Source organism: Myripristis murdjan, chromosome 14, assembly GCF_902150065.1.
Source record: "Myripristis murdjan chromosome 14, fMyrMur1.1, whole genome shotgun sequence".
NCBI classification, from domain to species: Eukaryota; Metazoa; Chordata; class Actinopteri; order Holocentriformes; family Holocentridae; genus Myripristis; species Myripristis murdjan.
In genome coordinates, this window is record NC_043993.1 from 37323644 (window position 1) to 37335364 (window position 11721).

At 41.7% G+C, this 11721-nt stretch overlaps 1 protein-coding gene across 1 annotated transcript; it reads left to right on the top strand.

The window, feature by feature from the left end:
- The first annotated feature begins 1172 nt into the window (after window positions 1-1172).
- On the top strand, window positions 1173-11721 carry LOC115371041 (olfactory receptor 52K2-like). The gene is made up of 7 exons (XM_030068157.1): window positions 1173-1420; window positions 2474-2531; window positions 3283-3656; window positions 3928-4056; window positions 5697-5781; window positions 11026-11088; window positions 11209-11721. The coding sequence occupies exons 1-7, from the start codon at window positions 1173-1175 to the stop codon at window positions 11719-11721; spliced, it is 1470 nt and encodes a 489-aa protein (XP_029924017.1).

Here is an 11721-nt window from a genome sequence, read left to right on the forward strand (position 1 = left end):
TTAGCTTACCTTTAATTTATCTTGCCTTGTTCTTCCTTATATTTGATTTAACTTATATTATTTTACCTTACCTTTAATTTATCTTACCTTACCTTTAATTTACCTTACCTTACCTTTAATTTACCTTACCTTAGCTTACCTTTAATTTACCTTACATTACCTTTAATTTATCTTACCTGACTTTAGCTTACCTCAAGTTACCTTGTTTTAATTTACCTTACCTTATTCTTATGTTTAATTTACCTTACCTTACCTTTATCTCATCTTACTTTACCTTTAATTTATCTTGCCTTATCTCTTACCTTAACTTTGATTAATCTTATCTTGCCATATTATTACTTTAACATAACTTGAATTATCTTACTTTACCTTACTTTTAATTTACTTTGTCTTACCTTTAATTGATCTTGCCTTATCTTACCATATCTGTATCTTTTTTTTATATTACCTTACATTACCTTTAATTTGTCTTACCTTATCGCTTACCTTACCTTTAACTGATCTTACCTTGCCATAATATTATCTTCCCTTTAATTAGTTTTACATTATATTACCTTACATTTTAATCTTGCCTTTATGTTAATTTACCTTAACTCACCTCTCCTTTGCTTACCTTAACTTACTTTTACTTTATCTTACTTTACCTTACTTTTATCTTGCATCATCTTACCATCTTTAATTTATCATTTTTCCTTACCATACCTTTAATTACCTTACCTTATGTACCTTAATTTCTTTGACCCTGTAATTCTTGACTTTCCCTTGAGTTTCTCTCGCTACATGTCTTATGTTACCTTGCCGTAACATTAATTAGCTTTCCTTAACAGTTTGATTGATTTAAAATAATTTATCAGAAAGTAGCCTAAAATATGTGTCGACTCGTGTCATACTACTGTTAGAAAAGAAATAACCCAGCCCCCCTGAAGGTCTCGTTTTAATGAATTTTAATTTTTTTAATGTCACCTGCTCATCTTCCTTTTTTCTGTTGTTGCGTTTCCACTACTTTGTTTTATGTGTGCCAGTAAATCAGATTTAGAAGTGATGACCCTGGGGTGTCAAAGGTGAGGCTGATGAAGATGAAGCCAGACTGTTGAGCAAAGAGACAAACTCGCCTCTGCAACCTTTCTGGGAAAAAAAAAAAAAAAAAAAAAACATCAAGGACAGGCGCAACGATGTCGAGCTCCTCCAACGAGTCTCAGGTTCTGACCATGGAGGCTCTGGACATCCCCCCGGCTCTGGCGTACTGTGCCAGCGTGGCGGGCAGCCTCACCTACGGCCTCATCCTCACCTGCAACCTGACGGTGCTGCTGGCCATCGCCCTGGACCCCCAGCTGCACAAGCCCATGTACCTGCTGCTGCTCAACCTGCCCATCAACGACATGATGGGAGCCACCGCCATATTCCCACACCTCATCCACAGGTGGGTCCCCGTCTGTGTGTGTGTGTGTTTGTGTGTGAGTCATAAACGTCCATGCCCAAATGCGGGTTTGTTTGCATTTATTATATATTATGATAAGACTGTGTGTTACAGGCTTTTGTTGGTTCCTTCTGCAGGATCTCTCTGTTTTTATCTCTTTTTTTAACCTATTCATTGCATGTTTGTGTGAGTAAATAAATACAATATGACCATATGATCATTTAATGGAGAAACTTGGATAGTCCCAGATGTCGGATTTTCCCACAGGCACATAAATGCAGCATCATAGGAAATCAAATGGCCACCAGAATGACAGACAGAAATAAAATAAAAATAATGTGTGTGTGAATAAATAAAATACAATACGGTCGTATGATATTTTAACAGAAAATCTTCCCACAAAAAAAAAAAAAAAAAAGGAAAGAAAATGTCTAATAAGGCAATCAGATCACTACCAAATTAAAGTTATCATCGCACTACATTTCAACCAAACTGGCTTGTAACTTCTGTTGCTGACAGACATACAAACAATAAAATGATATAAAATAAAATAAAACATCTATGGGAGCAGCTCACATTAGATTACCCCACTTTGATGGAAATGACAATAAATCACTCAAAATCACAATTTATTTATTATTATTATCCTGCTGGCGGCTTCCAAAACATTATGCCTGATGAAAATTAAAACATCAAAGAACTCAGATTTCTCCCTGAGATTCTGATTTACTTGACAAACATTTTTTGAGACAGAAATAAGAGGAATAAAAAAAAAGAAAAAGAAACAGTGTCCTAAAGGGGCTGGTTAAAGTGGGAGAGGAAAATTAAAATTAAATATAAGAGAATCCCCTGGTCTGAACCGGAGCTGCATGTTGAAAAATCACTTCTGCTCCTTCAGTCTGCAGCTGCAGTTTTCCTCTTTTCTGATTGGACGAATAAAGTGTGAGAAACCTGTGTGTGTGTGTGTGTGTGTGTGTTTGTGTGTGTGTGTGTGTGTGTGTGTGTGTGTGTGTGTGTGTGTGTGTGTGTGTGTGTGTGTGTGTGTCCTCTCTGCAGTCTGCTGAGCCAGGACAACAGCATCTCCTACACAGCCTGTTACCTGCAGGCCCTGCTGGTGAGCTCACACACACACACACACACACACACACACACACACACACTGCACAGTCAGTCCAAGCCCATGTAATGTGATTTATTGTTTTCTGACTTCCTGTCATCACATGACATTTGTCCAATCACATTACAGTTACTAATCAAACTATTTATTAATTTATTGATTTATTTTTCAGCAGACAAAACAATGCACTGATGTGTAATAATACAGATAATATAACACAACACACAGTAACACACAATAACACACACACAACATCTCTGCTATGCACCTTTACCTGTGAGGCCTGACATCCAGGCTTTTATTCTGAAGTAGCATTAGATTTCTTTGTGGTTAAAACCCAATGATTAAAAAAAAAAAAAAAAAAAAAAAAAAAATCACTTCCGGTTTAAGCCACGCCCACTATTTTCCTCTATCTGAATCTGAATTATTTTGCCCCAAAACAAATATAAATATAAATATAAATCCAGATGGTGGCGCCACAGAGCTCTGACAGGTGCAGCACAGCCGCCCACTTAGTTCATTTATCTCACCTTTACTTTATTTTACTTTACCTTTAATTGACTTTACCTACCTTTATCTTACCTTGCCACAATTTTTAATTATATTACCTTATCTTGACTTTAATTTATTGTACCTTACATTACCACACATTTTAATTTAGCCTACTTACCTTAGCTTTGAGTTTCCTTAATTGACCTTTATTTTTTCTTAATTGACTTTACCTTACCTTTAATTGCCTTACCTGCAGGTGCACCTGTACTGCGGCGGCTCCCTGGTCATCCTCACCGTCATGGCGTTTGATCGCTACCTGGCGATCTGCCGGCCGCTGCGCTACAACGCGCTGATGACGGCGGCTAACCTGCGGCGCATCGTGGCGGCTGTGTGGCTGACGGACGCGCTGCTGGTCGGGACGCTCTTCCTCATGCTGACGCGCCTCCGGCTGTGCCGCTGGCGGCTGGCCGACCTCTACTGCAACAACCCGTCCCTGATGAAGCTGGCCTGCGGCAGCACCGCCGCCAACAACATCTTCGGCCTGGCCATCACCGTGCTGATGCAGGCCGCGTCCGGCCTCGTGGTGCTCTTCACCTACGGACACATTCTGCTCACCTGCGTGCTCACCAGGTGAGCCTGATCTCTTCTTCCCTTCTTAATTTTCTCGCCACCCTCCCAAATTATATTATCTATTAATTTATTATTATTATTATTAGTATTATTATTATTTGGTGCTGCTGCATCAGTTGCCTAATCTCCATTTTCCCTCATACTTTTGAAAGAAATTAAGTGAAGTTTTTGCATATTTCAGAGGGGTTAAATTGTTTAGAGTTGTTTTCTTGGCTTCTCAGCACATCTTTGTTTGTTTCTGAGGTCCTCTGTCTCTGTGTTGGTGCTGCAGGCAGGCGGACGCCCGGGCCAAGGCCCTGCGCACCTGTGGAACTCACCTGGTGGTGTTTGTGGTGTTTGAGCTGACCACGCTGCTGTCCATCCTGTCCCACCGCCTCAGGGTGTCGCCCTTCCTCCGCAGGTCAGTGCGCCGCCGCAGTTTCAGCTCATTAGAAAACAACAGGAGAGGTTTGATTTCTTGATTCAGACGCCACGCCAAAATAAATGACAGTTTGATGCAGCAAAGACGGACTGGAGTCACATCAGAGGAGCTCATTCATTTGATCGTGCTCTTATTGTGGCGAGTACACTCTTCTGATCCTGAGAAAGATCCTGCAGAAACCAACAAAATCAAATCAGGGCCTTTGTTCTGCTGCAGATCCACATGTTCTGCCGGCTGCAGATCCGCATGTTCTGCCGGCTGCAGATCCACATGTTCTGCAGACTGCAGATCCGCATGTTCTGCCTCAAACATCAGCAACTTCAGAGAAAAATACAAACCAGAGAATCCAAAAGTCCTGACTGATCCAAGGTCACTGAGGGCCTTCAGGCAGGAAAAGACAGGCAGACATGTTCCCCAGCAGCTCAAAAACACATCTGAACTTTCAGTTTTGTACAAGCAAGCTAGCTCTCAGCGCCCCCTAGTGGTCAGAAAACACTCACTGCAGCTGGATGTGCAGTTCGCCTGTTGAGCAGCATCAGAACTGAATGAGAATCTCCTCTGACAGCAGCTGTCTGTCTGTCTGTCTGTCTGTCTGTCTGCATGTCTGTCTGTCTGCATGTCTGTCTATCTGTGTTCTGCTGAGGGAGAAAGACACAGGAAACCCGAAACCTGTAATTTTCAGATTACTGCATGACGTCATTACAAACCAGTGATGTGGAAAACTTCAGTTCAAATCAGGCCAGACTGACTGCAGAAAACTTCTTTGACTTGGTACCAAAAAAACCCCAATAAAATGAGTCTTGAATCAAAAATGAAGACTAGGAACCAGGCAGAGTCTTAAGCAGGCAAGTTTATTTTCATTCGAGATCTCAAATGGAAACAAACAGTGAGTCGCTCATCGAGGAAGTTCTTACACCTGTTTATATGTTCTCCGATCTCTGGGTGCCCCCCCTCACTATTTTTCTTTGTCAGAGCTCCTGTATTTTCCCAGGGTGTCATTGTTCGGCCAGCCGGTGAGATAAAAGCTGCTAATTGGACCATATTTACCTTTGGGCTTGTAGATTCTGGACACCGGCCGATTCTTTGCGGTCACTTTTCTAGATAAGAAGAGGGCTAATAGGACACCCTCAAAGTAGGTCAGGCTTTGAACTGAAGTCAAGAAAGACATTTTTGTGATCAGTGCAGGTGGATGTCTATTCATTTAATATATTCAGGCCTTCTTAAACCTTGCTACGGCCCTGCTCACGCTCATTAAAAGAGCAAAGACTTTCCAGCCATGCTACTGTCCTGTCTGTGCACCTTAAAAAAGGACAGTCCAGCCTTTCAAAGCTTACTGATGTGATGTCCATGCAGATTTTAAAAATACAGTCTAGTCCTCTAAACATTAGTACTGTGAGGTCTGTGTAGATTTAAAAAGCACATTATGAGTTTTTCTTACATTTGCTACCCTCTACAGTTTGGATATTTTCAGGCTCATGTCGACTCTGGCTCCATCATGATCAGCTGACTTTGTTTCTAATTCACTGACACAAATCATTGAGTCGTTTCCGTAAGCTGACGTGACGTGACTGTTGCAGAGCGGTTAGCGTGAGCCCCGGCTGTGTTTGGCTGTGATGCAGGTCGGTGAGCGTCTCCATCCTGGTGTTCCCGCCCATCCTGAACCCGCTGATCTACGGCATCAACACCACGGAGATCCGCAACCGAGTCCTGCAGGCCTTCAGCGCCAAGCCCAGGGCCAGGAACAAGGTGTCCAGTCGAAGGTGACGGCGAGGCAAGGCAAGGCTCAGTGGAGGGCAAGGCAGAGGGCGAGGTGGAGGTTCCTCGGCCGTGATGAGACGGGACCTCCTGAGTCGAGATGGAGGAGGAGGAGGAAGCAGGATGAGGAGCTGCCCCGCATTCCAAATCGCAAACTTCCACTTTTCACTTTTAGTATGTACTGCAGCTGCCCTTACAAAGTATGCAGTGTAGTATGCAGTATGCATGCGTATGGGACACACTCCATCCGTCCTCCCTGAGCTCCGCCCCTCTCGCTCACTTCCTCCTCCGTCCGTAGCTCCACATCTGAATGTTGCTGTCAAAATGGCGGTGCTGTTTCATACTGCGCTGTCCTCTGTCTGATTTCTGATCTGCTGTCTTCCTGGCACTGCTGCTCTACCTGAGCCAGGTGAGGGCCATGTGTGTGTGTGTGTGTGTTATCTCCCAGATGTGGGTGTGGCCTGTACACTCAGCTCAGTCAGTGTGACATAACGTCCGCTGTGCAAAGGATTGGGGTCAATCATCCTCGACAAAACATTTCAGTTTTAACCGAAACTGGATTAAGAATGCAGTTTAATTTATGGGAATGTAATTTTCAGGAGACGGGGTCGGATTGATGTTCTTCATCATCACCAAGTCTGCACACACACACACACACACACACACACACACAGAGCTATGCTGCGTTAATAAATTATAATTATATAACAGTGCTCTGCTGCTGGTGAAATTTATTCTACCATATTTTTTAAATCTTTTCTGGAAACCCTGATTTTTTATTTTATTTTATTTATATATTTATGTTCTTGTCTCAGGGCATGGTTGTGTGATAAGGGTTCCAAAACCCAGAGGAAAATTATGTATTTCCGTAACATGCATTCAAGGAAAAAAGCACCTCTCTTCCTAGAACAGTGAAATACTACACTTGTAGAAGTTGATATTAAATATTATTTGAAATATTATTTGAGTTTTGGGGGAAAAAAGGCTTTCTGTTTCAGTGAAGGACACGTTGTGTGTTCTGTATTTATAAAACCACACTTCAGTTCTTTTTTTTTCACTTATTCAAACTAATAAATAATCTAATTACAAAGCTCAAAGCTGATTATTATTTTCTTGCTCCGTCTTGTGAAAAACAGCATTGCCAAAGGTATTGAGTCCGCACCATTTTTTTTTTTTTTTTCACTCCTCCTCCGACGCAGATCTGATCCAGTCTTCTCTGGATGAGCGTCACACCGCGTGAATAAAAGCTCTTATGTGGATTTTTGTTCCTCCAAACCTTTTGGCCAAAACTGGACCACAGAAATAAACCATGCCGTGACTCCTGGAGACGGGAGGGAGGCTCTGAGCCGACGTCCACATCACGTACGATGCCTTCCTCTGCCTCTTTCTCTCAGCGCCTCCATGCCTGCAGAGCACTCAGCATGGCTGACCTGGGGCCTGTTTGTAGTGCTGGTGCAGGTGCTTTCAGGTGTGTGTCTCAGGCTTTCTAATTACCTGATGTGTTTTATATTTGGATCTGAGTGTGTAAGCAATCGAAAAAAAAAAAAAAAAAAAAAAAAACTGTAATAAAAAGGTGGGACATTCTCTCCATTAAAAGTCTTCTCCTGGGAAACAACTGATCTGTGGTCAGTCTGAGTCACTTTACTTTTCCATCTGTGCAGAAAGAGCCAGCATCACCTGACACGATGCACACGCAGACCTGCAACTGGCCAGCAGAGGGCGATATTTGATGGACCTGTAATGTTTTATTTTTTTACATTTGTCCCGGAGCAGGAGGAGTCTGCAGCATCAGGGAAAAGAAAGAAAGAACAATAGAAAGAAAGAAAGAAAAATACAGAGAGATCCAGGCCCTAAAAAAACATTTCATATTCCAACATGAAGACTGTATAGATGAGAAGAATGTGGAATATTATTATGGAGAAGTATTACAGTTTTTTTCAATTGTTCACACACAATTTTGAAAACAGGGCTCCTTTTTTGAACCAAACACCACACCCAATCTGCACAACACCCAGTTTGTTTGCAAAATGAAACATATCAGCCAAAACCATAAACAAATTGATAAAAATCTTATTTTGTTCTCATGTCACTAACACAGTCTTTCAATGATTGTACACTGTTTCAGTCTATTACATACAACTGTAATAAATTCAAAACTCATTTGTAAAAACCCTTTTTTAAGAAATAGTGATGTAATTTATTCAGAAATATTGTTTGAGAGCATGGCTATGGGATAATTTAGATGACAAAAATATACTGACAAACCCAATATATTCTTCATGATTACTTTGAGGTATGCAGAGAAAGTACACAAGTACTATAAACGTACAAAGTACTGCACAACACTGATGCTGCAGACTGAAAGTATTTATTCCTTACCATATACTCAGTTAATGTAACATGTCAATCAACAAGGACAATCAGAAGCAAACAGTGGTTTTGTTCTGTGCAGACAAACAGGACGCTGAGGGAAGCTGCACTGAGAGTTCAGCCAAACCTCAGCACAAACACAGCACACAGTCATTCTTCTTCTGTGTTCAGGTGCTATCACTTCTTCAGGTCCCTCTCTACCTCTTCCTCTACCTCGGCCTCTTCCTCTACCTCCTTCTTCTCCTCTTTGAGCTCTTCCTCTCATTCTCACTCTTCTTCTTCTAACTCCTTGCATTTTTGTTGAAGACAGGTGAACTCACCTGCTGGCTTTTCTACCTACCTGAGTGCTGTGTTTCCAGTTCAGCACCTGTGTGTTTCCACAGCAGGTGGATGTGCTTATCCAGTGTGTTCATCAGTGAGCTCAGTGGCAGGCCAGGGCTTTAGTCCAGTTATTTTATGAAAAAACCTGGGACAAATTGCAAGAGAAAAAAAACTCAACTGATTCTGTATCCTCAGTTTGTCCTGAGTGAGGGAAAAAAGTCCCAAGGAATCCCATTGGTGGAAAGTTTTGAAAATCACCTATTTATGACCACATATTACCAAAAAACACTGTTTTTAACACACAGGGGAAAGGGGGTCAACATTTGACTGTCAGATATCACTATAAAATTCACAAGTTGATTACACACACAAAGACAAGAAAAAAAGTCAATTACAAGTTCTTTGAATTATTCTATTTACACATGCATATCACACATTATCTGATTTGATATGCACTAATAAGGAATATAAGGAATAAATGCCAGAACAGACATTTAAACAGTGAATTAAAAGGTTACTATATATATAGTAACCTTTTAATTCACTGTTATATAGTAACCTTTTAATTCAAGGTTACTATACATATCTATATCTATATCTATCTATATATATATATATATATATATATAGTAACCTTTTAATTCAATGTCTCTTCTGGCATTTATTCCTTATATTCCTTATTAGCACATATCAAATCAGATAGTGTGTGATATGCATGTGTAAACAGAATAATTCAAAGAACTTGTAACTGACTTTTTTTCTTGTCTTTGTGTGTGTTATCAACTTGTGAATTTTTATAGTGATATCTGAAAGTAAAAATTTTAACCCCTTTCCCCTGTGTGTTAAAAACAGTGTTTTTTGGTATTATGTGGTCATATAGAGGGGATTTTCAAAACTTTCTACCAATGGAATTTCTTGGGACTTTTTTTCCCCTCACTCAGGACAAACTGAGGATACAGAATCAGTTGAGTTTGCTTCTCTTGCAATTTGTCCTAGGTTGACCCCAATTTTGGCCTAAAATTACTGGACTACTTTGGAATGAGGAGGAAACAGCCTCACAATCCTTCTCTGTGTCTGAGGGGTGAAAATGTGTTTTTTAGAGTTTTAAATCACTGAGTGAAGCTGAGTCTGTGCTTGTTGCTGTGCACCTCTGCACAGGTGTTTTGCTTCTTGCGTGTAAAGATTTGTTAATTGTGTGAAAATTTTCATTTTAGTGGGTAAACAACCGTAAACAACTGTAAATGCCTCCATTTGCCTTTACTTTGGCTCCATCTGCTGGTGACCCATATTACTGCAGTTTTCCTGTGAGAGCAACTGTGTCACCATATTTCATCTTTTATCAGAAGTTATTTTATCTTTAACAGGACAGGATCTGAGTGTGTGTGAGTGTGTGTTCAGAACACACACCTGTTGCAAAGTGCATGTTCAGATAATGTGAATATGACATTCATACTCAACAAGAGATCAACAGGAGTGTAATCAGCCGTTTGATCCTGTTTCTAATCAAACTTTTTTTTACTTTTCACTCCTTTACTCAGAGATGTTTTTACTTACATGTGTAATTTTTTAAAACAGACGACCTACATGTGTCTGCTATCATAAACCATGTAAAGTTTCTCAACAGAGAAAACAAGTTGTAAGAGGTGAAAGTGAAAGTGGACACTGCCTGACGTGCAGGTGTGGTGCAGGTGAGTCTCAGGTGATTGCAACACGACTATAAAAACAGCATTAAACAAGCAGTTTTCATAGCACGCTGATGATATTTCAGTCACGCAACTGTTTTCACGCTGCTTTCATACTAAGGATCGGATCACGTATAAAACATTATTATTTTATAACAGTTAGCAGATGTTCCAGCTGGTGCATTTGTGTCCTTCCTGTTGGCAAGGACATTGTTTACACCGACACGGTCTGCCGGTCTGATTGGTGGAGGCTGGAAAAACAGTAACCAGCAGCTGGCAGCTCCCGGCTCCTCCTTGCCTTACAACACCTGCACAGTGACACGCCACCATGAGCAATATGCTGTTTTTTTGTTTGTTTGTTTTACCACACTTCATACAGAGACCCTGTCTGGTGACGTCTTCAGGGGCTTTACCTCACACATGACCTGTTTGTTCGGCAATCTTAACCTAGTTAACAAAAACAGGCTGGGAAGTGTTGCTAAACAGTGCCATAAGATCATCAGGGTAAATCTTGGTGATCTTAGCTGGCTCTATCAGCCTAGGTGTGTTCGGGGGCTGAGGCCATCCTGGCAGACCCTCAGCAGCCTCTATACAAAGAGTTTCGGCTCTTGCCATCAGGTAGGAGATGGGCCTTTTCTAGGAAGGCAAAGTCAAATAGATACCTGAAATCGTTTGTACATTCAGCTGTTAAATATTTGTCAAAATGTCACAGCAGCTCTCTCTCCCGTGTCCTGCCTGGTTCCAGTGCCCAAAAAGGCACATCATGTAGCCTTGAATGACTATAGTTGCACTGACCTCGCATATTATGAAGGTGACGGAGAGGCTGGTCTTAACGTACCTCAGACCACAGGTGTGTCCACTGCAATTTGCATATCAACCCCATGTAGGTGTAGATGATGCAATTATCTATATGCTGCAGAGGGCGTAGTCCTCCCTGGACAGACCCAGCACCACAGTGGGGATCATGTTCTTCGATTTTTCAAGTGCCTTCAATACAATCCAGCCCAGTCTGTTAAAGGCCAAACTGGAGAACATGCAGGTGGAGGCTCCTCTGGTCACCTGGATTGGGGACTACTTGACGGGCAGACCGCAGTTCGTCAGACTGCAGAACGGCATGTCTGAACGACTCATCAGCAACATCATCAAGTCTTTTAATGTGTGCAACAGGATGCTCAACATGTTTTACCAGACTGTTGTAGCCAGTACACTCTTTTTTGCTGTGGTGTGCTGGGGTGTGGGCCTCAGGAGAAGGGAGGCAAACAAGCTCAACAAGCTGGTGAAGAAGGCCCAGTCTGTCGTGGGGGTGAAGCTGAGCACTCTGCAGGAGATGACTGAGGACAGAATCCGGGCAAAATTCCTCAGCATCATAGACAACACCCCCCATCCCCTCCATAAAACACTGGACAGTCTCCAGAGTACATTCAGCCACAGATACAGACTCCCCCGTTGTTCAAGAGAGAGATACAGGAAATCATTTATACCCACCGCAACACAGATGTACAGCTCCTCCTACTGA

Bases quoted from the DNA above. Each gene is read 5' to 3' on its own strand.
- LOC115371041 (XM_030068157.1), top strand. From the start codon at position 1,173: ATGTCGAGCTCCTCCAACGAGTCTCAGGTTCTGACCATGGAGGCTCTG. The intron at 4,057-5,696 runs GTCAGTGCGCCG...GCTGTGATGCAG, and splicing joins GTGTCGCCCTTCCTCCGCAG to GTCGGTGAGCGTCTCCATCC. The intron at 5,782-11,025 runs GTCCTGCAGGCC...AAGGTGACGGAG, and splicing joins CCACGGAGATCCGCAACCGA to AGGCTGGTCTTAACGTACCT.